Source organism: Taeniopygia guttata, chromosome 1A (assembly GCF_048771995.1).
Source record: "Taeniopygia guttata chromosome 1A, bTaeGut7.mat, whole genome shotgun sequence".
Lineage (NCBI taxonomy): Eukaryota > Metazoa > Chordata > Aves > Passeriformes > Estrildidae > Taeniopygia > Taeniopygia guttata.
Window position 1 is genome coordinate 64,371,760 of NC_133025.1, and position 26,085 is coordinate 64,397,844.

The 26,085-nt window shown below is 40.5% G+C and overlaps 1 protein-coding gene across 2 annotated transcripts in view; it reads left to right on the forward strand.

Annotated features, from left to right (window-relative positions):
- Nucleotides 1-26,085, forward strand: part of ITPR2 (inositol 1,4,5-trisphosphate receptor type 2) — a 246,663-nt gene that overhangs the window by 150,394 nt on the left and 70,184 nt on the right. For both annotated transcript variants that reach the window (XM_072923748.1, XM_030263492.4), the window contains 6 exons: nt 18,351-18,459; nt 20,010-20,197; nt 21,269-21,452; nt 22,037-22,293; nt 23,187-23,387; nt 25,347-25,457. In XM_072923748.1, coding sequence (XP_072779849.1) covers nt 18,351-18,459; nt 20,010-20,197; nt 21,269-21,452; nt 22,037-22,293; nt 23,187-23,387; nt 25,347-25,457 — 1,050 coding nt within the window. The remainder of the gene's footprint in view (nt 1-18,350; nt 18,460-20,009; nt 20,198-21,268; nt 21,453-22,036; nt 22,294-23,186; nt 23,388-25,346; nt 25,458-26,085) is intronic.

The window sequence follows — 26,085 nt, forward strand, 5'->3', positions numbered from 1 at the left end:
TCTGTATTCTGTCTGAGTTCACAGGCACACATTATGTCCCCCATTTGCTAAAACACCCAAGTGCAGACCCTGAGCTAAACTGCAGGCTTCATTTCCCCTGGAAATATATGCAGATTTAATAGATTTGCCCATAAGTGCCCATGCTGGAGTCTCCCATAATATGGACCTTGCCCTTAAGGAATTGTTTCCAAACTTGTGGTGTAGGATCAAACTAAAAAATAAAAAAAAGCAGAACACCAAAACTCTGCTTACTTATTAAATTACATGGACTGTCTTTTGTTGAGTATCGTTTTTTTGTTTTGTTTTGGGTTTTTTTTTTTTTTTTTTTTTTTTTTTTTTTTTTTTTTTTTTGGTCTGGTTGCAGATGATTCAGCTGTCCAGTTGCAGGACAACATTTTCCAGCAATGTAGTTTGGATGTAATCCTCTTTCTGGTATTGTCCTGTTTTCCCCCCATAGGCTTTCTGTGTGTGCCCATCTGTGTGTGGCAGTGACAGGAGCTTTCCACCCAGTCTGGCTGTCTGCAGGATCTCACTGGTTCTGTGCTGCCTTGCTCTCTTGGGTATGGTTTGACTCTTTGATTGGGAAGAATATGGTTTGAGGGTTTGTGGCAGAAATTAATTTACTAATTCATAGGGGAGGGAAGTGGGGGAGGAGAGGGAAGGGAAATAATTCTTTGGTACAGAACAACAATCCTCCAAGGACATAGTTACAGTATTTCTCGTTAAAGTACAACGTGCTTGTTTTCAAATTGTGTGGAAAATGCAGTGATTCTGTGGCTTAGGCTGTTGCCTGCTTAGCACACAGCTATGCTGCAGATACAGCTGTTCTGAGCTGAGCAGTCCCTGCTTGATGTCTGGTCCCACTGATTTCACGAGACAATTCTTGTTCACATGTCTTCACATAATATGGCATGGCTGCCTGAGAGCTGGAGACATGAACGCCTTGTTTGATTTGAGATTTCTCAGTGATTTTTAATTTTGGTGCAGAGATCCCAGCAGAACTGATTTTAATTAACAACCTGATCCATAGCTCTTAGATTTAATGATGGGATGTGCCTGCTTACAGTGTGCAGTTCTGCCCTGCCTTAGGGATCTCTAGGCTAGCTCCAAATTAACCCATTTCATGAATTAGTTTCACAAGCAGAATTTTGCAGCTTCCCTTTTTGGTGCTGTCTTGTTTGTTTTCTGAGGTTCCTCTCCATAGTGATGCATGGATGCACCCACAGCCTCTTATGAACTGAGGTCAGATTCGGTGTTAAAATCAAGCAGTTCTTTGCTGTTTGATATGTAGATGGTTTCTTTTTTTTTCATCCTAAGATTTTAAGTAAGGCTAAAGGTCAATGCTTCCAACTTTTATTTTTAAAGGAAGTTGATACCTGTGTGATAGAAGTGACGAAGCAGAAGTGCACAAGTCACTGGAGCTGACAGATTTCAAAGGGGTGTAGCTGGTTGTGTAAGCCACTAGCTTGGATGGTTTGATGTAATGCTGTTTCCAGACACCGTGGGGATTACATGTGTCAGTGCTGGGTGTTGCCAGACAGTAACCACAGCAATTCACCCTCAACATAATTGCCACCTACAGCAAGGCTAGCAGCTTTTAAATGAGGAGGAGTGAGATTCTTTATCTAGGAAAACACCAAGGATATGATGTACTTCTGTAAATCCACTTAATTTCTTCATTGGAAGGGCAAGGAAGAGTGACAAACCTCAGCCAACACTGTGCATAATGAACTATTTGTTTAAATCTCCCTTTGATATTAAGCTGCAGCAAAGGCAGAATCCAGAAAAATCAGGTGGCTTTTCTTGCAGCTCATACAGCATTAGCAGTGGTTTTGGACATGAAGCACAGCACTGTTACATGGGAGGATTTAATGTGCATTTTGAGTACTTTGTTTCCCTTTCTCTGGATACTAAAATTAATAATATTGTAAGTACAGCTCTAGCCACTTACAGGACTCTTTTGGATGGTTGATTGCTTAAAATATATGGCAACATTGTTAGAGGGGAAAATGCCAAGTTAAAAATTTGTATTTAATTCTTTACTTCCTTTTCTTATCTGCTTTACTAATTCATCTATTAATAGATTAAGAAAGAAGTTGTCTTGCAACTGCAGAAGTTTTGTGTGGATGTGAGATGATTGTATCCTTCATGGGGTGCCGACATGCAAAAAAAAGATGCTTGGGATTTGGTTGTTTTGCTGTGCTGGTAAGAATAACTGATCAACAGAATGTAAGGTGGCTTCCCTGGCACCTGATCCAAATCCCATTAAAGCCAGTAAAAAGATTTCTAATGTTATTAGAGCCATGATTGAATCACTCCAGCTACACTTTCCTTGCTCCCTTGCTGCTAGCATTGCCTGTTCAGAGTTCCCCGTGGGACCAGTCATAACTGGCAGAAGCAGGAACTTCTGCACCCTTGCCCTCTGGGAAACTGGTGTTTACTGATTTAAAGGTTTCCCAGTCATTGCACATGCTCCTAACCATTACAAAACTCATGTAGCTGTGGTAGAAACGCTGATGGGGAGAGTTGCAGGGGGACCTGAGCACCCACAGTGCTCTCAAATGAGCCAAGTGGGCCCTTGGTGCTATTATTTAGAATCTGCCTACCTGGTTTGCTGATAGAATCAATTACTTTGCCATTTATGTGATCTGCATTATTCCTTCTTGTAACTATGGGCACAAAGCCTGATATTGAAAACATGGTCTCTTGTGGCACAGGTCTAGGGTTTCAGCCATTTGGATGAGCCCCTTTTGATTTGTGCCATGAAGGCTGAAAAATGGTTCTGTGCTGGCGAAAACTCAGGGTGCCTTCAGAGCAAAATTAATTACAGTGTAGGGGAATGCACCCACTGCCAAAAGTATTTGACAGAGTGTGGAAGGAGTCCAGTTTGCTCTGTTAGGTATGTCTGCAAAATGCTGGAGGGGTACCTGCTGTTTGCTTATGAAACATTGCAGGTATGCACATCTGTGCTCAGCTGAGTCTCACGAGCTGACTGCCCCTCTCTGCATCCCACATCAGCTCCAACTTCTTGATTTCTCCTCAGCCTGTAACTTGCAGCTCTCCCAGCATGATGTTCTACTGTCCTGACTCATGGAAGGGTTTGGCCATCACAGCTTTGCAATAAGTACATCTATAATCTTGTTGTTGAAGCATCTTAATTAATGTTGTAAGAGCCAGCTATGAGCACTGCTTTTGGTTTGTGTGAGCTCCTGGCTGTGGAATACTTGAAATGATCATAAATCTCCTTGAGATGGATTTTTCATTCCCTGAAACATAACCCCAGCCCCACTTGCACCTGAACTTCTTTTGTGTGTAATTTAATACCAGAAGCAGGAGAAAGCATCTCAAGTGATTTCCTGTGAACCTTTGCTCGAGGTGAAGGAGGAGACAGATGCATTCACTGCCTGAAAAATGGTTGGCTGTTGGATCAATAGATCAGATAGTTTGGTGTGAGGGCGTGAATCTCTTTTGCCACTATTAGAATGGTATGAAGCAGGTTTTCTTTTCTCATTGAGACTGTCTGTGTGACAGGTGCAGTGGTAGTTAGGCCAAGAGATGGGCTTACATTTGTAAAGCTAAATAATCTCTGGCCTGTCTCGAGGCTGAGGGCATTCAGTAGGCACACAGCTCACTGCCCAGCAGGCACAGTCAGCATCTCCCCACAAAGACCCCGTGCTCTGGGAAGGATGTGGGAATAATACTTTGTAATATCTCATGTGAAAGCTCTGTCCTTCAATGCAATCAGTGTGAGTGATACCATAAACCCTGTGGTAGTATATACAGAGTAACTTATGCTGTTAAAGGAAAAATTTAAAATAATTGTGGTTTTTTTTGACTCTGACTGCATTTCCCTCTCCCGTGCTGTGTTGGCTCAAGTTTGGAGTACTAATTTAGGTAAAACTTTAGGCAGGAAGACAATATTCTGAGGCAGACTGCCTACTTGCAGGTCCCATTATCATCAGTGCTATCCAAAGACAGTAGCATCTCTGGAGCAGACTGTAAATTAAGGCCTGCAAGATTTGGCCATGTCCCCTCAATCCTACTTTTGTCTTTTGCCTTAGGATAGAAGATTTATATTTGCATGTCACAAAGCAGATCGTAATGGTTATCTCCGAGCTCATTGTTATTTTGCTGTGTTTTTATGAGGCTGGCAGCCTAATGCTGCAAAGTTGTTTGTAATGTTAAGCTTCTACACCTAAAGCAGTGAGGTATCCATGGTAACTGTCTTGCCTGTACACAGTCCCTCAGCAGCCTTTTCACACAGGTCAGAGCACGCACATTCCCAGAAACTGACTCAATTTAGTCTGCCTTAAGCATCAGGTAATTTTAAAAAGACACTGGCTCTGCCATTTTTTTTTTTTCTTTTTTGGTAATAGAATTTGGTTTTAATTAGCCATTCGAGTATTCTGCTAGTGAAAACAAAATATAACACCTTTGCTACTGTAAATATGTTTGTTGCTCAGACCTATTCAAATTAAACCTAAGTCTTGTGTTAAAAATGTTAAGAGCTTTGCAGCAGGCAAATTCCAAATTAAAGTTTCTGCTCAACACTGCAGAAACATCCTGCTGTGAGGTTTACAATAGCATTTCTTTCATCTAGGTCCTCTGTCAGTACTTAGTATACTCAGTTTCCTTTGACTTCTCTTGTAGTTGAGTCCAAGATGAGACTCCAAAAATTATCCTACTTCCTTCCCCATCTCCTTATTGATTTGCAGAATACATGTTCATTAAGATGAGTTTCTGTTCTTGTCGGTAATGATTTTTTTGGAGGTACTTATCTGCATATACCAAAGCCTGAGGAAAATTCTCTGCAGAACCAGCTGCCATGCTTGGAACTTTTTCATCTGCCAGCTTGCTTCCATCTTAAAATTTTCCTGTCTAATTTTTTTGGACATCATTTTGCTTCATCTTGGTTTGTTCTGTCAGTTCTAATGTTGTGCTATAGTGAATCATCAGGTGTGTTTCTGCTGGGAGTTTGGCTTGATGACTCAAGTGTGGAGGAGAAGGAAAAGGCTCAACTTTTAACCAGATGCTTCCTTCCCAAATGCTCCCTTGCCCTTTCCCAGTGTCCTCCAGAGCTGCTTTGTTAAACAAGAGGCAGGATTGCCAGAGTAACTGAGGGGCAAAAGCTACAAATCAAGTGTCACATGGATTATAATGTGTCCTTGGAACAGCCAGGGTAGGGAGGAAAAAAGCAAATTCAGAGGGGAAAAGGAGGAAGAATAAAGATGGAGGACAGGAAAGCAGGAGAGACAAAATCCAGACCCTCTCCTGGTCTACTGCATCATTCCTTTGTCACTATATAAATCTGTCAAGCTTCTGGCTGAGGCTCAGCAGCTCATGGTGTCACAGTTAGAATGCTAATGCTTTCTTCTACTTATGAGGAGTTTTAGGCCACAGAGGGACATTAAGTATGTAGGTGGAGGCATTGGGTGGCACTCAGTCCTTTTTGCAGTCAAAAAGCCACTTCATCATCAAGTGGACCCACAGGGAGACAGAAAGGCACTAATATGTATAGGAAACCAATTTATGTAACAAAGCCTTTGCACAGTGGTAATTAATTAACAGAACTAAATAATGGTGACATTCTGGTCAGTGTTATTCAGGGCTAAATGAGGGATCTGGTGTTCACAGGCTGTCATCAGAGCTGAGAAGGCTGACTCTGTGGCTGTCACTGCCATGTAGAGACATTCTTTAGTGCTTTAGAGGATAAGGTACTTTGGACTTCGTTAGTAAAAACCAGAAGAGTCTTCTGTGGGAGTGAGAGAGAGAATTTGGAGTCACCTGGCTGAGCAAATGAGTGTGTGTCCCCTGGTCCACACCAGCAGAATGTCAAAAGGCAGAAGCTGCCTTTTGTTGAAAAGCTGAAGTGTTTCTACCATCGTTTTTTGTATAAACCAGTAGTTATTTTGCTAAGGATATTTATCAGATAGATGAAATGCAGATCTTTCTCACATTAAGATTTTGATAATGTGTTTTCTTGCAACGGCAGTTCTGTGTTTAGCTTGTTGGAGTCAGGGTTCCAGCTGGTATTTTGGGTCACTGTAGTGCTCTCCATGTCTCCTCCTCAGAGATTTCATGAAAACCACTTTCCTCTTGAATCTACTATGGTTGCACTGTTTTTTGGATCCAATACAAGTAGACTTGGTGCACTTCATGTTCTCTTTTAAGCACATGTGGATTGCTAAAGAGGGTCAGACCAGAGGATTAAGAGTTTCTTGCTGTGTGGCCATCACCAGATGCTTCAGAAGGTCTAAGAACCCCCAATCAGGCAGACTTCGAGTTTTCTATTCTTCCTGAAATCTTGGGATAATCCTTAACAGTCAGATCATAAATCTGTGGCCTCTAAAGCAAGAGATTTTGTCTTCTTTCCCATAGTTGTTTTTTTAACATTTGCTATTGTAACTGGTTTTACTTGTTGTCTATAGAAATGCCCAGATCCTCTTCTGAGTCTTGATGAATTCTTGGCCTTGGTGACTTCCCATGGCCATCTAATTATGTGCGAGCTGACAATTACTTCTTTATCACTTTTTCATTTACCCTCTTCACATTCCATTGGGGGCCACTTTTTGGGTGGGAGAAGAAACAGGAATTCCCAACCTCCCCATCTCCACCCCATTAAAGCTTTGCTGTGATTTTGCTGTGTCTTTTCTGAGGTGAGCAGTCTCAATGTGTAATTCCATACCTTTGTGTGCTCCCAGGACTTCTCTGAGCCTTTTAGGAAATGGCAACCTGTTGAAAACACAGGACTCAGATACTGTGTCACTGATCCAACTTTGAGCACTAATTTTGTCTGTATCATTTCTCACCCTGCTCCATGTTTTCACAAGGTTTTTTGCTGCATTCAGAACACAGGATTATACCAATAATCAGAATAGCCTAAGCAGTCTGTTCTGTAGTCCCTAAAACTGTTGGTGGGTTTTGTTTTGTGTACACTAAAAGCACTGACTTGGTGCCATGCCTGTGCAGTTTAATTCCCAGTTACTGGAACTGTAAAATTCTCCTTGGTTTTCATAATGCTGTTGAGCCCTGATGTTGGGACGTTGTGTGGCATTTATCAGAGAGATGTCAGGACTGGGAATATCAGCACCCTTGAAACACAGGAGAGAAAAAATTGCTGTTACAGGACTTCCAGAGCAAATTTCCTGCCGGCTCCCAGTCAATGTGTGCTGTACATAACACCTCTAAAGAAGCCTATGACATTGTATTTCCATAACTACATGCTGTGCATGTAGGAACATTCCAGTGATAATATATTTCTCCTTGGAAGCAATAGACACTTAGGCATTATAATGGCAACAGCTTCATAATAAATATATGCTAAAATCTGGTATGATGAAATAACTAATGCACATGTGTTGCAGTCTTATCTGGGACATAAATAACTCCACAATTTTAGCAAATATTAAAGGGGCAATTTAATATTATGGGTGAACAGCTTGCATATTAAATTTTATATAAACATGAATTTGTCTTTTAGTAGTGGGAATTTGAAGAGCTGAGACAAGCTCATGAAAATGTGACTTCATCTCCCCTTTGTCTGTACCTTTGAACAGCTGATTTAATTTCAAGTAAATTTTCGTCATTTTTTCAATCATTTATGGAGTGGTTTCAATGTTATTGTTTTTGGATTTTTTTCAGTTTAACACAGAAGATAACTTTTTCCTGATCTTGGGAAATCTGGCATTTAGAAATTGTTGCTGCTCCTGCAATAAGAGGACAGCTAAAAAACTATTGGGATCTGGTGTGACAGCCAATATATCTCTGACAGTTATTAAAAACAAAATGCTGCTCTCTTAATACAACGTCTCAGTTTCATGCAGTAACTTTGGCTAATAGAAATAGTTTATGAACCTTCTGCTGCAGTGCTGCACAAAGTCAGAATTATTTCCATGGCAGTCTTCAAATGATGTTATTTGATTTATTTGTTTGAACTGATGAAATTTTAGACTCCAAGAGTGAAAAGCTAATATTGGCCTCTAATTTAAAAGGGAGGATTGTGAACTGCTTTGGAGAAAGTGAGGTTTTTCCTAGCAAAAGTAGCCTTCAAAAATCAGAATGTCTGTCTGTTGTTTGGAAGAGAAGCTCTGTTGTAAAAACTTCAGATATGCCAGGAAAGACCAGCTCCATCACCAAGTCACTACAGGTTTGTGAATCAGTGGGTGAAATCCAGGATAATCCCTGAATGAGCCTGGAGAGGTGCTTAGCCTGCTCACTTAGCAGTGACATGAATGGGGTCTGAGCCAGGACCTGGTTCCTCATTGCTGAGGAATAAACCTACCAAAGGCTTTTCTTCCAGCCTCCTGAGGAGCTCAGCACCAGGGATATGGTAGAGCCCAGCTGTTCTCTGTGGCAGCACAGCCTTTGCCAGGGCAGGAACAAGAGCTCAGGTGGTGAATAATGTTGTTTCAGTCACAAGATGGTCCAGTTCTCATCCTTTATCAAGGGGGACTTTCCTTCTGGTGCAGCTTTACCTCCTGATCCTGTATTGCCATTGTTTCTTAGCTGCTTGGGCGTGGATCTGGTGTTTGAGGAAGAGATGTGGCTCCTTGTGGTGACAGCCAAGTGTCAGCAACTATGTCCTTGCTTAGAGTCAGCAGCACGGATCTTACAAAAATCAACAAATTTACCAGAGGAGATTGCTTAATATTTATTTGATATTTGCCACCTCTGACAATCAAAGTCATGAGTCAGGCTCCTCGAAGTGATGAAACTACTTTGGTTTGATTTCTAACAATCAAAACCCCATCCACATATTTTAGGGTTTTGTTTTGGTTTGTTTTTTTCTTACTTTTTTCTTTTTCTTTTATATTTTTCCTGGCTCTCTGGCTCTGGCCACATAGGTTTCACATCTCTTAAGTTCTATTCCTAGGATGAGGAGCAGCAGAAATTAGCGTAGTGATGGGGTCATTGGTTTTGTTCTGGACTTTGTTTTTTTTTAATGTAGACTAGAATTCTCATACAAGAAGAAAATTTTAGGTGCTGGACTTCAGGTGCCAGTTATCATCCTATATCATCTTGAAAAGGATTATACAGTTGGGAGAGTTGACCTGATCAAGTTTACTGGAAATCTATTCAATCTGCTACCACTACACGTAGCAGCTGTATCTCCTGCTGTATCCTTACCACACCCACATTATGTTTTTGAGGCTGATTTGTGCTGGTTTTCCAGCAAGGTGGATGTTAAGACAATGTTTCCACACACCACTGATAACACTAAATATTTCTGCTGCCCTGAACCTCTGCAAGGTTGGTTCCCTTTCGCTGTTCCTGTTCTGTTGCATGGATGGAAGCTGCTGGAATATATTTTGACCAGCTGTTTTCCTCTGCACTAGCCACAAGTATATTTGGAGACTGGCACAAACACATATACACACTTGTTTTTTTATTCCCCCTTAATGCTTGAAATATAAGAAATCAGCAACAATTTGGTATCTGTTTCCATCTAAGAATGCAAAAGGCGTTTCCCAGAAGCATCAGGTGTGTTGATCATTTTGTCAGGCTGGCTCTCAGGGCACTCTGGATACAGGGTTGCTGATCATTGTCCAAAGCACATCTTTAAATCATGGAAAGACAGAATCTGGCAGTTCTGTGTGTTGATTGTAGTGGTGTTCAGAGGTGAGTGGCACTGCAGGAAAAAATGGTTTGTTTTGATGTGGTCTTGGGATTGTTTTGAGACAATTCATAAGACCTTTGACTATTTGGCAAGAATGCTGAGAATTAGTTTCTTTTCTTACTGCTTTTTAAAAAAAGTAATATAGACATATAGAGCACTTCTATCTGAATAATTCATATTAACTGTGAACATTTCTGTTGGTTGGAGAAAGTGACACAGGACATGATTTAATATCATGTACATGGAAAACTAGAAACCATTAAGAACCAATGAGAAGTATTCATTTAGTATTATATTAGTGCTACCCACAACTCATGTCAAATCCAAAGAAAAATTTCCAGAAGCCTATAACCTGGATTGCAAAATAATTCTGATAACCTGGTTTAGGGAGTGCATAGGTTCCTTTAAAGGTAAGCAGCGACTTAAGTATAAATTCTTAATTTCTGAAGTGTCATCCTTAGTCTTCAGGGTGACCTCACTGTGGCCTTGCAGTGCCTGAAAGGAACCCACAGGAAAGATGGAGAGAGACTCTTTGCAGGGACCTGGAGTGACAGGACAAGGGAGAATGGCTTCACACTGACAGAGAGCAGGTTTAGATTGGGTATATGGAAGAAATTGTTCCCTGTGAGGGTGCTGAGGCCCTGGCACAGATTACCCAGAGCAGCTGTGGCTGCCCCATCCCTGGCAGTGTCCAAGGCCAGGTTGGATGGGGCTTGGAGCAAACTGGGATAGGGGAAGGTGTCCCTGCCCATGGTAGGGGTGGGACTGAGTGACCTTTAAGGTCCCTTTCAACCCAAACCAGGATATCATTCTGTGATTTTGTAATCTTCACTAATAGACAAGGAAGAAGTCAAGAAATCAGTGGAACAGGTGCCAGGTGAGAATGAGCAGAAAACTGAAATAGAGAAGTGCCTCCTGAGCTAATTTGAAAGCTCTGAGCCAGTAGGTGAAGACTGTGCTGTATCTGATCCAAACCAGGGCAGGCACTGCATCTGCAGAGAATCCCTTACCTAGTAAATCAGGTATCTGGTAATGCTCTGGCTTTAAAGTTCAATGTAACAGCAACATGGCAAAAGAGAAAAATGTAGTGAAATTGGTGTTTGTCCACTTCTATTACTTTCCATTGCTGTCTGTTACAAATTGCTTGTAAAATGTCAAAGCACAGTAGTGCTCATAAGTATGCATCTGGAAATTAAGTGTCTGTTTTGGTAAATATTCACATTAGGGCACTTAGAGGTAATTTTTTTTCTTCTTGCAGAGCATGAGGAGTTCCACACAGAAATCCTGTTAAAAAAATAATAGGATTTGTGTGCATATCTCCCTGTGCATCACTTTGAAAGTTTACCCCCTGCAGCATAACAGATAATTTTAGTCTTTCAAAATTGTTCTTCTCAGATCTGGTCTTTTCCTACAGTCTGTTATTGATGGTGCACTCATAAATGCTTCTAAATAATCGTGATCAAATCTTACATTGTTTTCCTTCTGTGGTGGAGAACTTGAGTTATTGTGTATCCCAGTGCTTTGTCTTGTACTGGAGGAAGTCTGAAAGGAAAAATTACAGAGGTGCAAATATGACCTGGTTTGTAAGTGCACAGTTTATATGCACACGTGACAGATATAAACAATAATATTTGCTCACAGTAAAGACTTGTTCTCTCTCTGTATAAATGCATATATACATATCTAGAGGTCTGATACTTGGACAAAAAACTCCCATTCAGCAGCTACTAATACTTTATGGCCCAATAGAAAAATCATATAATTACAAAATCAAACTGTGTTTTTCAAAGTATTTTCTTCTCAGTCTAAGTCTAAATGTCCAAATGCTGTGGTTTTCAGTAACCCAATTTTTCTCTCTTGCTGTATTCCTAGTGGAGACACTTTTTAGAGTTGCTGCCAAAAAAATCTTTCTCTTAATATGACCATTTCCTGAGTTTCTTCAGGGTGCAAAATTGGACAGTTATCAGGCAAAACCTGTGAGTTTTTTTGTGATGTGTCCAGTGTTCTTTTCCCTATCCATATTAAAAATGGACTGGCAAGAGCAGTTGTTTTGCAATAGTTTGGCACTTAGGCTTCCAGCTTTCTATGGAACCTGAACTGCAAGGGAAAAAAGAATTAAAAGACTGCTTAAAAAATGTACTCCTTTTCAGAACAACTGTCATTTGGTTTTAAAGAAAGTCATGCTTGTTTTTGTTTTTTTTTTTTATCTGAACCTGTTAATGCATCTCTGCATTAGTTACAGTCTCAAGTTTATCAGTTAGTATTTGTGATGCAGGAAATTTGTATTGAGACAAGTGGGATTCCTCCCAGTTTTGTGTAGGATTGAACAATGGCACATTTTAAATGTGGGGTGTCTCTGCTTAATGAGAGACAGCTGAGAGGTGTGGGTGGCCAGCTCTGCTCTCCTAAGAGAACTGTGTCATGAAGTCTGGTGCATATTTTGGGTTGTTTTTTTCTTTTTAGACTTGGATAAAACGCTTTTGCCTGGCAAAGTGCATATCTGCACCTTCTCCTACTTAAATTACTGGCAAATCTCCTGTTGATTTTAGTGGAAGCAGAACTGGACACCAGCTGGACCCAACTTCATATTTGAAAGTGCTTTTTTCCCCTGGTGTGAATAAACTCCCCAGCGTGCAAATAACTGTGCTGTTGGGTGTCATATTTTATTGGTGAAAACATATCACTTTCAACTATCAGTTGCCTATGAAAACATCTTGTTGCAAAAAGATCAAAACCAAGAAAAAGCTCACTCTGTGTAAAAACAAACAAACAACTCCCCAAAACAAACAACTTACCCCAGTTCGTGAGCCCCCCTGGAAGTTGCTGGCATCATAAAAACAGAAATTTTCCACTTTGTGGACATAATAGGAGTCAAGATTTCGGGGCTGTCTTCCAAGCCCGTGCTTGTGCAACACCATGCGTGTGGTAGCCGTGGCCTCAGCTGATCCCTTTTGGAGACAGGGAGATTTCTGTGCCATTTTGCATTTCAAGAGCAGGTTGAATCATAATTTAAAGGCTTATAAAACCACGTGTGGTATCTTCACAGAAACCACTTGTACAAAACTCCTTCTCCCACCATGTTTTGTCTCCAAGAGAAATACGGGAACAAAATGGGTGAAAAGCAACAACAACAAAAGCAACAACGAAAAAAATCATCCTTAAATGGGCACTCAGACTAAGTAGAATAGAAATTTCATTTATAAATAATGACAAGAAACATGTACAAGTAGGTTTCTTTTAAACAGTCTTCATAGAAAGCCAGACTTCTAACCTCATCTATATTTACTACAGGAAAAAGTAGCATGATGTCTTCATAGATTATGTGAGATGACATTTTTGTCACCCAGCTTGTTCTCCTAATGTAGACCACAAGAGCTTCAAATAGTTTCTGTCTGAGAAGCCACCTAGTCGTGGTTTAGTAACTGCCAGCAGTACAGACTATCACACCTCTTCTTAAGCTGTTCCAATAGCTAAATGCCACTACTGTTATATAAAATAAAAATAAAATTCATAACCCACAAACTGAATAACCCAACTGCCTCTACCTCTTTTCTAGCTGAATTTCTCCATTTTCAGCTTCTCACCAGTATGTCTTGCACCTTTTATCTTTAGACTGAAGTCATCCATTATATCAGATTTCTTACACAGATAGTCAGAAACAGAGTTCATGCTTAGAGTGATAAATGCAGTAGATTGAATGCCTTGAATTTCTGACGAAAAGACTTGTTTTATTCTCTAATCACTCTCATGGAGCTTCTCCAAACCTGATCCAATTTGTCAGCATTCTTGAACTGTGGACACCAGCTTGTGATGTGGTATTGCTGCAGTAATGTGCATGTGAATAAGTGAGAGAGTCTCACATATTCCACATAACAGCTCTTTTTACTCTTTGCAGAACTGTGGGATTTGGGGAGTTGTCATTGCACTGATTTTTCTCCTAGGCTTTTCATTCTTGCCCAAATTCATGACTTCCTTGACCAGAATCCTCCATTTTTTTGGCGTGTTCTGTATTTTATTGTTAATAAGACATACAGAGGTTTGGACATAATGACACTCATATTGTTTACTTCTAGTCAGTTTAATAAACGATGCCTAAATTGTTAGCAGTGACTTGACTTTATCCCCTTTTTTGTGTGTGTGTCCTTTCCAAATACAATTAGTAATTATTTTCTGTATGTTTTAATTTCATTAAGAAAAACCCCGAATGAGGCAGACAATACATACTTCATGAGTTTACCCATTAGAAGCCCATACATTTTTTGCTTTGAATTGCACATGGAATTCTGTCAGTCACCAAGTTGTTAAGCCACTTGATAGCTATCCTTCTGGGCTTACTTAATCAAAAATTTTGCCTTACAGGATTGTGTCACATTGAACAGTTTATCGAACTTTACCAGAATAATATTTTCATTATTAGCAAAAGCAGAAGATAATCTTCAGAAGTTTCAGAAGGTCTGTTTTGGCAAACCTGTATCGAGGCAATTATTGCAACATGATGCCAACATTCAAACTGCCATCAATATATAATAGCTTCCTTTAATTTTGTGTTAATGGAATGCAAAATCAGCTATGCCTTTGCCACTCCCAGAACTGACATCAAACTCATGGCAGGGGGCTGGATATCATTAGAAAGTGTAAGAAATACTCTCTGGAACATTTGGAAAAGTATCATTGCATGTGAGATGTCTCACAGTTCTCTGGGATTTTGTGTCTCTTCTGAACTTTCTGAAAACCTGTATTAGTACACCAGAGATCCCCAACAGCTCCTCTTTTATACTTGGCTGCAAGTTATTCAAATGTGAAGATTTAATAAGCCTAGTTTTCACACCTCTTCCTGGATTAATGCTGAAATATAAGCATTAATTACATGCATGTGATACATCATCCACTGTATCACAGAAATACTGGTTGGATGTAGCTGCCTTTTCCGTGTAATCATTGATAATCTGAGCATTTCCACTTCATTAATTTAATACAGATTAAGAACCAGAAAAGATCACCAGACCCTCTAGTTCAGCCTCCGGAATGTCATATGTACAATCCCCACTCCTTAAGAAGTGTGCAGAGCTATATAAGGCAGGACAGATAAGTTTTGGTGGTGTAATAGAGAGAGCTGATGCTGATGCAGGTATCCATGATAAGCCTTATCTAAAGCTCTCTCAGCCATTGCTTCCTGGCACATCCACATGTGGAGCTAGCCTTTTGCAGGCTCAGAGAGGGCAAGTGAATAAACCATTGTATTAAGATATTTAAATCAAGTTTAAAGACCAACGAATGTAATGAAATAAGGACTGAGAAAATAGAATTTGTTTGTGTCTACATGTTCCTACTAGAATAATTATTCCCTATTGGAAACTTTTTCCTGTCAATCCCCAGCTATTTAAAACTGCAACAACAATATCTAGTTGTTGCTTTCTTGCATCCTCAGTCTCTATCCTAGCTTTTGTTAGGGACAATGCAGTGGTATTCATCAGCAACAATAAGACTGTTATGTTTCATTGTGTTTTTTCCAAAGCTATACAATGTTCTAGCCATTATGGAAGGGCTGCAGTCAGCTGAGTGATGTTTACATGTCACTTCCATACCCTAATAAGAGGTATAAAAGAAAGTGTATTGTAGCCAGCAGGGGAGAGATTCAGCTTGGAAGGCCAGGCCTTCTGCATCATATAGAAACGTAATCGGGGAAGATAGCACTGCGCTGCCTAGTGTGCTTTTATTTTTGGCCTCTGATTTAGTGCCACAAGTGTCAGTAGTAGCTGCAGCAAACTGCTTATTCATGCTGCTGCTGTGATTGTTTGCTTTTGGGCAGTATTAATTTTGTGGCTGTGCTAAGTTAGGAATCCATTCCCAAGGACATCAATGGCGTGGCTGTCTGGCTTGTCCTGGCAGCGGCCGGTCTCGTCCGTGTGATGGGGCTGTTCTTGACTGTGTTTGCTGGCATTCCCATAAAAGCATTCCCACACACCTATGGCAGCAGGATCAGCACTTTTTCTGGAAGCAGGGCCTTTCCAGCTTTTTCTAGGATGGTGCCTCACAGTCACATGCTGGAGGTGACGGGCGTTTCTGATACTTTCCTTGGGCGTTTCTCTGTGCATTTCTCAGCCCCAGTTCGTGTGGCTGTGCTCTTCTGCTCTTTGTAGTGGCAGCTCATTTCACAAGACTCGTGGAAGTCATATGGCTGCCTGAGGTCATCGCAGAGGAGATGAAGATCCTGAGTTTGTAAATATGTGGGTTGAGCCTGGGGGTGCATTTCTGACACAGCTGTCAGGCAAAGCAGAGGTTCCACCACATTTCTGCTTTTCAAACACAGCATCCTTGACTCTTGACACTTTGGCTTCTGGGAACTATAACTATTGTCTGGATTCATGGGAGGTTGAGAGAGAGCAGGAATCCTAATAATTAAGACTTCTTGGAAGAAGAAATGAAATCTGGTCCTTAGTTTGGATATGGGTGGAGCAGGACTCCCTTTTCTGTAGCCAGCTGGAGAAACATCTTCATATCCTCTGGTGTATTTGAAGGTAACAAGGCAGGAGGAAGATATGAGATGTGCTGGTAGTTACATGCTTTGAGATATTCAGATCCCGGTACTAAATCACTCCGTTTATTAGTCAAAAGCTATTTTATCGTTTTAAACCTTCTTCTTGATAAAATAAGGGCTGTTTTGGTTGAACAATAAAGCTTGTGACCACAGGTAGTATTCTTAACTATATATAGATGGCTTTTGGTGCCTCTTCCCATGACTGCTCTGTGACTGTTTATATAATGTACCATTAGTCATCAACAGACTGCAGAGGTTGCCAGTTGAGGAGGTTGACTCAAGCTGAGTGGTTAGTCAAGTGCTATGGCAAATGCCAGCCTTTCTGTTGAAAAGATCATGTCTTGAGACAGTGCCCGTTCTGGATTGGGTCTTAGTTGGGGCTTGGGAAGGGTTTCTGCTCTGTGATCCTATTTGTGTGATCCTGTTTTATGATACTATGATATATATGCCTGGGAAAGATTGAAAAGGGGCTTTAGCCCCTTCTTCTCAGTCCATGGTAATCAGTTCTGGTGGGAACTCTTTTCCCATCACTAATAGGTTTTTCTTCTTCAGGAGATGAGGAAAATAAGGTTCGCTTTGCTGTGAGATGCTGGAATTTGGTCCCAGCTAAAGATGGGATGTTGAGCAGGAGGAGCTGGTGCTCTTACCCATCTTAAAATTGCCTGTGAGCTTAGTTATTGTACCTTGTCCATTACTGTGCCACTCCAGGTTAAACCCCATCACAACCAGGCTGGGAAGGAATCTGTCTCTGTGTGAGGTCCTCAGCGACTTCTGGTCCTTTGCCTTGCTCTGTAGTGCAGAGCACACTGGATTAATCTCACCTGGAAAATCCACCCAGTAAACTCCCTGTAGGTGATGCTTCTTATTTTTCTTGCAGCTATTGTATTTATAGCTTTTGATATTTTACTGTAGGCCTTGTACTTTCCTTGACTGTATGAGGGAATTCTGTACAGACTATTATCAAATGAAAACATCAAAATGGGAGAACTAGGAAAGAAGGGCTGGTTGGTATTGTCAGGCAGCACACAAAGTCCTGTATTTTGGCACTTTTTTCAGATGGACATGGCCATTGTCTTCAAGGCCCATGAAGCAGTGAAGCCCCTCTGTGGTGTGTGGTAGCCACTGGAAATATTGCCATGTTAACAGGGAAGTGGGAGTGTGGGAGTGCCTGGGACTTGCTTCCCTGCTGTCTGTGGCAGCCACAAAGATGTTTTGATTAAAAACTTGACTTGCACTAATGTGCAGGCACTGGCAAGCTGCTGAGTGCTGAGAATGCTTCTATTGCATATATTTTTTAGAATTTCTTTTGTTAAAACCAGCAGTTTAGTAAAAGTAGGGGGAAAAATGTTCAATTTTAATGCCAAATGCTTGAAGTGACCATTTTCCCCCTTCTGTGTTGAGCATTGGAGACCTTACTTATTCCTCTTTATGAAATCTGAGGTTACACATGCCTACAGTTGTTGTGCCACCTTCTGTCTCTGTCAAGCTGAGTGTTGGCTGCAGGTGTTCTGTGGAGACTGAAGGCAAAATAAAAATGCCAAGTAATTGGTACCCCCAACTCTCAATCCAGCATGTCTTGTGTTGCAGAACATAAGTAAAATGAAAGGGAAGATCTTCAGAGAGCTGCATGCAAATTTTGACTGGTTGTGGTTTTGGAAGTCAAGGAACAAGGCAATACAGAGAATGCTTTTTAAGCTGTTCTATCAAATGTCATATCTCTGTTTTAATATTTTATGTGATGTGGCTTCTTTCAGATGATCAGCTGGATTATCTGAGATCAGAGAAAAGGGAGTGGTACTACTCAGCTGCAGAAAATAGGAAGAAAATGCTGCCATGGCAGGGTAGGGCACAGACACACTGACTGCAGAGACCTGGCTATTTGTGGAGCTTGTTTCAATATACCCATCTCACAGATAGCCAGTCAGAATTACTGAAGTGGAGGTGTTTTATTTATAATCAATAAGTTTAAAACAAACTTCAAAAAAAGTTTTTAGAAGTATTTTAGAATTTTTCCCCTGGGATTTGTTAGACAAGACCGTTAGATACCTGTTTTCTGGAAAACTTTCCTGTTTGTGTGCTTACTAATTATAATGGAAAGACCTACTAAATTATGTATCTGTGTTAAACAACTTGCTTTTCAAACAAAGGAAATTGGCCACAACTCTCATTTCTTCTATTTTTATCTTTCTCTTAAAGGGCAACACTTTAAGGAAAATCCTCCTGTATCGGTACTTTAAAGGGGAATATGGAAGTGGTATGAATGGGCCCCTGTCTGCCAGCTACAGCAAAACTGCACAAGTGGGAGGTAAATCAACACACATCATTTCAAGAGAGCAAAATTAGCAGCACCATTTTTTCTAATAGGCACATTGGACATGCTCCAGGCATTCAGCTGGTAAATAAATCAAACGTGTTCTGTAACCACTTAGAAGAGAGGTAGTATCAGACTCTTCTATTTTTAAGTTGCACACACTTGTCTCAGATGGTGCATTTGGAGGTACCAAAGTAGGTGCCAGTAAATCCCCATCCAGAACTTCAGCGAAGCAAAAAACTTGTGAAGAGAGATGGTGTTGTTTCTGGAAACTAAAGAACTCTTTTACAATCCTTTATTGATATATGAAAAAGATAAGATCTAAGGAAGAGCTTCTCACAAAAATACTGTTTAGGCAACGGAGCAGATTTTCCTGAGAGGTGGTAAAATGTGTTAGTTCTTGTTACAACTTTACTGGACGAGACTCTGATGAACCTGTCCCTATTTTCCTGTGGGCAAGAGGTTTCAGTAGATGATCTCTGTAGGTCCATTATAAGCTATTTTTTGGTATCATTCTGCTGTAGAAGCCACAGGAAGTTACTGCAGGGTGGTTTCTAGGAAAACCCATAAAAATGAATGTCATAGGAAATTATTTGGGAGCTAGGTATAGCGCCAGGTCAGAACTGCATTTTGCATTTTCAGTGCATGCTGAAGGCATGCCCAGATTTGTCAACTTTTGCCCAGTTGTTCCTCCTTAACTATTTCAGCGTAGACGCTGGAAATCTTTTCAGTCTTAACATCCTATGCACCAAATTTTGCTCTCTAACAAATAAGAGACTGAAGTTTTACTATTTTTTTAGTTCTCTCTAAAAAGTGTGTGTGTATGGTTTCATCACAAAGTCTGAAGCATTTTAATCAGTTTAATCAAAGTAGTACTGGCTGATTAAAGCAGTACTGTATTTTTGCTAATGAAGTAGGCACAGTTACATCTTTAGAGAGGTAAGTATAGCAGGAAAGATAATCATCTGTGATAATAAAAAGTGGTTGATTTAATGAGCTAATACAATTTAGCAAAATTTAGTCAACCCACACCTTTAATTTGGATTAACTCAAGTCTGTGTTCTTAAAAGAAGAGTTGTGATGATGATGATCTAGGAGTTGGCAAAAGATTTTGGCTGGAAGGTAAGACTCATAACCAGGGTGGATTTACCAGGACACAATTTTGGTGTAGATTAGGCCTGAGATTGAAGAACAGATTTAAAAAGGATCTCAGAGCACTGACCCTACTCACATTTTAGTGTATGCAGCAGTGGAATTAAAAAAGGGTTCAGTGAACAAATCAGTGTCCTTTCCATCTTATTTATTGTCTGAATATCCTGACAGAACAATGGCTTGGGGATTTGTTTTATTTCTTATTCTTGGAGCCCAACATTGCAGTTTCATACAAAAATCTTGTTTTTATCAAAGGGAATTTTGCCTGACAGAATTTCAAAATTAAATTTATTACGTTGCTATTGTGTGCTTCATTACTACGAATAGGTTCATTTTCATACATCCGTGTGAAGCAAACACGAGTAGTATTTGTGTCTTTGTCTAATTTGCAGGTGGATTTTCAGGACAAGATGCAGATAAGTCTGGGGTGACCATGTTTGATATCCAGTGCCTCCTGGACAAAGAAGGTGCCTCAGAACTGGTCATAGATGTGATAGTGAACACCAGAAATGACAGGATTTTCTCTGAGGGCATTCTGCTTGGTATTGCGCTGCTTGAGGGCGGAAATACTCAAACACAGGTACTTGTTTAATCTGCTTATTCACATATTGGTTCTCAGATGCATGTGGTCTGGAGACAAATAAAGAGAACCTTTTTGCTGTGAGTTCTCTGAGAAGTTGGTCACTAGAATATGTACCACTGTTATACAAATGTAAATATGCCCTATTACTGTGCAGTAGCTCTTCAGGAGACGAAAATGTTTTTCAGCTCTCCCTCTCTGTGTAGCACTGTGCTGCTTTTAATCTGGTTATTGCCATGTGAGCATTATCCCCAGCTATTTTATGCACTCTTTGTAAAATTAAAAATTATAATGCTTCTAAGTTTATAATAACACATTATTTTCTGGAAACCTTCAGAGACATTTATCAAAATCTCCAAAGAGAAAAAAACTTGATCATTTGAGAAGACCCGTATCCCAGTCAACAGAAAATAATTGCTTTAAACTATGGTTTTTATGGGTTTTTTTGTGAATTATATCTCTCTCACCCAGTTTTAGCCAAATCAGATGATTGAGGGAAGAGAGAAAATTGATATATTGAGGAAAGGCTGGGAGAATTGGGATTGTTTGCAAACTATTGGAAATGGTCCTCAGCCTGCTTGACAGTTATACTGAGAGACTGGAATTAATAACCTAAAATAATATTTAATAATAAATTCTGTCTGTAGAACAAAAAAATTTATATAGTCCAAGCTATAATACTACATATTTGATATTCTATGCTTTCTCTTGTTATTACATGGTAAGTTACTTTTCACTGTAATTTGTAGATGGAATAGTAAGCCTGGAGAAATGGAGAGTGTCACAAAGTAATTAAACTTCAAGTACAATATTGTGACATTTAAAAGACTGCAAATAGCACTGCTCACTGTTTTACCCAAATTTTAAAACATGATCATCAGCCTTTATTACCAGCCTTGTGTATCACTTTGTGAAAGAACTGGTCAGGTTGTGGCCAACATTTATTCTGTGTAAGTGAAGTAATTAGTCATCATTTGTTTCACACACACACACACAAAAAAAAAAAAAAGTGTATTTTTGTACTTCTTCTTCCTTAGAAGATTCATATCTAAAGATTTTTTTTTTTTGCAGTATTCGACTTACCAGCAACTAAAGGAGCAGAAAAAGTCAGAAAGGTTCTTTAAAGTGCTGTATGATCGCATGAAAGCTGCTCAGCAGGAGATCCGATCCACAGTGACAGTGAACACTATTGATTTGGGGAGCAAAAAGAAGGAGGATGACAGCGACCTCACCATATCTGTTCCCAAAAAGAGAGGTAAGGAGGCACACCCGGGAAGGAGGGGAGCAGGGCATTATATTGACACTGCATGTGCTGCACCACTGGCTGAGCTGATCAATAAGCTTTAATATTAATCATTGCCAATTTGCATATTTTGCCCATTTTTCTCCAAATTACAGTCCATCTCAGGTTGGCCACAGGAATTAGTCTTAATGAAAGCAGTGAAGCTCTGCCAGTTTGCATCAATAAAAGATATTGAGCCGTATTTTTAGAGGAGCAGAAGCAGAGGCTGCTGCTATTGGGGATATTTCACAAGAGCAAGCGCAGGAACTGATTTCCCACCCTGTGGTCTTCCCATTGTTCCCATCATTTATTGTATATGGGAGAGAAATAGTAGGGCTTTTTGTGTTAATGTTCTGTTTCACTCTGGTTTGTGGTTTATTTGGAACGTGCTATCCCTGCATGAATGTTGCTTTGATATTCTTTGTGAGTTGCCTCGAGGTCTTTGAAAGTTAGGCACCAACAAAGAAAGAGTTGCATTCATTATTATTGTTTTCTTATAGTTTAATCAAATGGGGAGAAAGACTTTCACAAATGAAGGCAAATTATCTTCTTTTCAGTTAAGGATTCAACCCTGCATCTGAAAGAGGGAATGAAAGGACAGTTAACAGAAGCGTCTTCTGCAACCTCCAAGGCTTACTCTGTGTACAGAAGAGAAATGGACCCAGAAACAGATCTGATGGGCTCAGGAGCAGATGCTGCAAATGCAGAAGAGAAATCTGCAGAAGAAGCAATCATGAGCCCTGCCATTGCAATCATGCAGCCAATACTGAGATTTCTTCAGCTCCTGTGTGAGAACCACAACCGAGAGCTCCAGGTAAAGTGTTTTGAGCTGAGCTTTTATAGGGGTGTTATTAGAGGGGCTGCACCTTCGTAAGGGGAGAAAAACACACCTGTGCCTGGCCCCTGTTACAGAATAGGGCTATCTGAAATGTTGGGGTTTTTAGGTCCAAGGCCTATAAAGCCCTTTTCAAGAACCTTTTGGGTTGTGTGTTGGAGGAGTGCATGTTTATATCCTCAGAATTGCTTGTGGATCTCAGCACAGCCACATGGAACTGAAGAGGGTCTAAATGTCCCTGTTAGTTAGGTTCCTATAGTCAGTCGGTGGATCACTTACCACCGACTTGAAGAGCACAGGAAGTTTCTGGGTGCTGCCCCTTTCCCGAAGTATCACAGTTGAAGGCTTTAGGATGCTCTCTGTGTCCCTGCTATCAGTTCTTTTGATAGAAATTACTGTCCCCATAGCAACCTCTGCAAAATGAATTTTCTGCAAATATACATCAGTGCTGTGGCCAGGAGTGGTTCCCCCTATTCCAGCTGTGGTTGAGGTGGTTTGAGCTGAGCTCCATAGTGTGCTTAGCTGTGGGGCAACAGCTTCCGAGAGCAGGGCTGTAATGGGTGACTGGGAGCAGGTCTGCAGGACATATAAAAGACATTTAAGGCCAGTGCAGATGTTTGCCAAGTTCACTTTCCTAAGCCCTCCCTGCTCTATGATTTAATCAGATAATAGTTCTCAATTGGTGCATTAAGACCTAATATATTTTCTATAGTAGTGCAGTGTACTTCAGAGTCTGAGACACAGTGGTCATATGGTTATAAATTACATCCTTCAATGTTTTCACAAAAAAAGACTACAAGACTTTGTTTGCCTTGATTCTCTTCCTATTTTTTGTTTTGATTTGTTTTGTGTTCCTTTCTTCCACCCACCAGAATTTTTTAAGACATCAAAACAATAAAACAAATTACAACCTCGTTTGTGAGACCCTTCAGTTTTTGGACTGCATCTGTGGGAGCACCACAGGTGGGCTGGGCTTACTGGGGCTGTACATCAATGAGAGGAACGTGGCTCTTGTCAACCAGACGCTGGAAAGCTTGACAGAATATTGCCAGGGCCCGTGCCACGAAAATCAGGTAGGGCTCAAGAACTTCTGGATGCAGAAGGCTGTACCTGAATGTTGGTGTCTGGGTGCTTATCACAAACCTTTGGGTATTCCTGATAACATAAATTCACTTGGAGCTGCTATGACTAGACTTAACACACTTCAAGCTTTCATGGGACCTGAGCGACCCTTTAAAGTCAGAACTCAAAACAGACTCTTCCTGTAGTACCTCTCTTCCTCTGAGGGTTTGCAGACCTTTTGGAGAGCGTTGCATGTTTTGTGTTCTCATGTCCATGGCTTAAACCTCATTTTGTGAGAGTGGATTTGGAGTCCTGGTTTTGGAAGTGCACCGCAACCACAGGCTTGTTTGTGTTTCAACGTGTTTCGTTTTCACACATTTTGCCCTTGTTGGTGTTGATACACTTTGCTAACATTTACTTTCTTTATTTCACATAACTGCCACAAAGTTTAACTCACCCTCCTAACTGTACCACCTATCAGCATCTTTAATTATGGTATCAGGAGTGAAATGGATAGATTAAGACTACGCTTCTGATCTCTGTGCCTTGCTCACTGCAGCCTTTTGAAGTCACACAGCTGTGATTTTTGGTAGAAGTCTCTTTAGTGCTGTGCTGAAGAACTGTAGGAAGGTAAAGGATGTGGTTACATGCTGCCATATTTGATCTGAAGAGAACTGCAGTAAAATTGTCATAGTGGATGAAACTGCAGAATTTTTGCTATGGATTAGCAGTGGGAAAATTGTGGTGAGCAAATTACAGAAGCAATCTGTTCTCTGTGCTAGAAATAGTTGAAGAAATACATGCAAGTATTAATGCTTTTTCATTAATGTGCACCAATGAAATGTAAAGTGCTGTTACTGCCATTGCTGGTAATCAGCTGCTTTTACTTAATATTGTAAAAACAAATAGAAATCCTTTAGTGGACTACATTTTGAACAGTAATATTTAAACCATTTATGAATGGGAAAAACAACTATAAAAAAGTATAGCTACAAGACTGGAGATTAAAAAAATGTTACAAGTTAACATGTTCTCCAACAAAGTTACGTGGGAAGCATTGGAGGAACACTGATATGGAAGGGAATGCTGAATTACACTTTATTATTTAGATCTGTCTGCTGGGAAGTCACTCAGGATTTGAGTTACATTTGTTTACACCAACTGCAAGTCCATTTCAATATATTTCAACGGCAAATGCTTCACACTCTCATTTTCATTTTTCTACCTCTCTCTGTCTTCCTGGAAGACTTCTGCAATTGTCCCATAAACCTGACAGAGGAAGAAGTGCCATAGGTTCTTGTATAACTGACTGTTATGCACAAGGCCTAGAAGGTCCAGATCTCCAGCTGTAAAGGCATTTGGGAAATACCACTGGTCACAAATACAATTTTGAATTCCATATCCAGAAATACCCTTCTTTGCAGGCTATGTCCAGATGCATGGAGACTACTTTGATTTTTCCTGAACATTTTGTGCCGTAACAGCAATATTAATGCTGGCTGCCGAGGGCAAATGAAGAATCTGAGCGTGCAAATTTGGTTGTGCTTGCAGTCAAGCTTGTCTTTTATGTCTGAGGCTGTCATGTGCTCAGCTGAATCTGGCAGTGCTCCTGACGGCTGCTGTCTGCAAGTTGTACTGCTTGGTGCCAAGCCCTGTGGGATTCTCTGGGAGCAGATTTTAGATTGCACCACCTTTTTTCCAGTTGGGCATCTCACTCCTGGCAGTGTTTGGGTTAGTTCTGTACACACAAGTCACCCCTAGCACTTCTTGTCATGTGTTTTCAGGCTGTTCTGCTTTGCCTGAAGGGTTCATTGCTCTTGTAAGGTGTTTTAAGTTCTGGGTCCTTATTTTGGAAATTTGCTGATGTGCATATTCTCTTCCTCCCTCTGGCTGTATCATCTCCCTCTTTTTCCCACTCCTTCCCTCCCTTCTGCCCCTGCCCCATTCCCTTCTCTTCTCTTGTTTTGCAGACATGCATAGCCACCCATGAGTCTAATGGGATTGATATTATAATTGCTCTCATCTTGAATGACATAAACCCTCTTGGCAAATACTGCATGGACTTGGTGCTTCAGCTCAAGGTACAGTATATGTAAATTTGTTTATTTGAATTTGGGCAGCAACAGAAGACATACCTATGGGAGAGCTCTAGGCAGCCTGACATTTACTTAATCTTACCATAGCGCAGTATACTCAGAAGCCTTTGAAAAAAATTATTGCAAATGAGTTAATCTCAGCTTCTGAATCCTTATCAGGCCCTCTGCCACAGGCCTTTTGACCCACTGCTGTGTTTGGGACTATGTCCTCAGCTTTTTCTATTTTTTTAAATCCTATCAATCAGGCATGACACAGGTAGCATGAAAAGTCTGTATTGTGGATGTAAAATCTCTCAAGATTGATAAATAGCCATACTGTACAGGCATGCGACAAGTCAGGCCTTCACTCTAAATACCAAACTCTTAAAAATTATTTGAGTAGGAAATGCTGTGAAAAAGAAGAATACATCAGATGACCTGCAGTGTCAAATAAAGTTGAAAACAAGGTTCAAGTAAATTGTACCTTATTTCCCTTCTCAGTGTCCTTTGAGGGGGAGCAGTGGAGTTGAGGGCAAAGCCTAGAGCACGAGGGCTTATAATGTAATTTTGTTCTGTATTCTGGGGAGAGTTGGACAGGCTTGTAGATAAGTTTCTCCTGCCTGTGTGCCAGTGC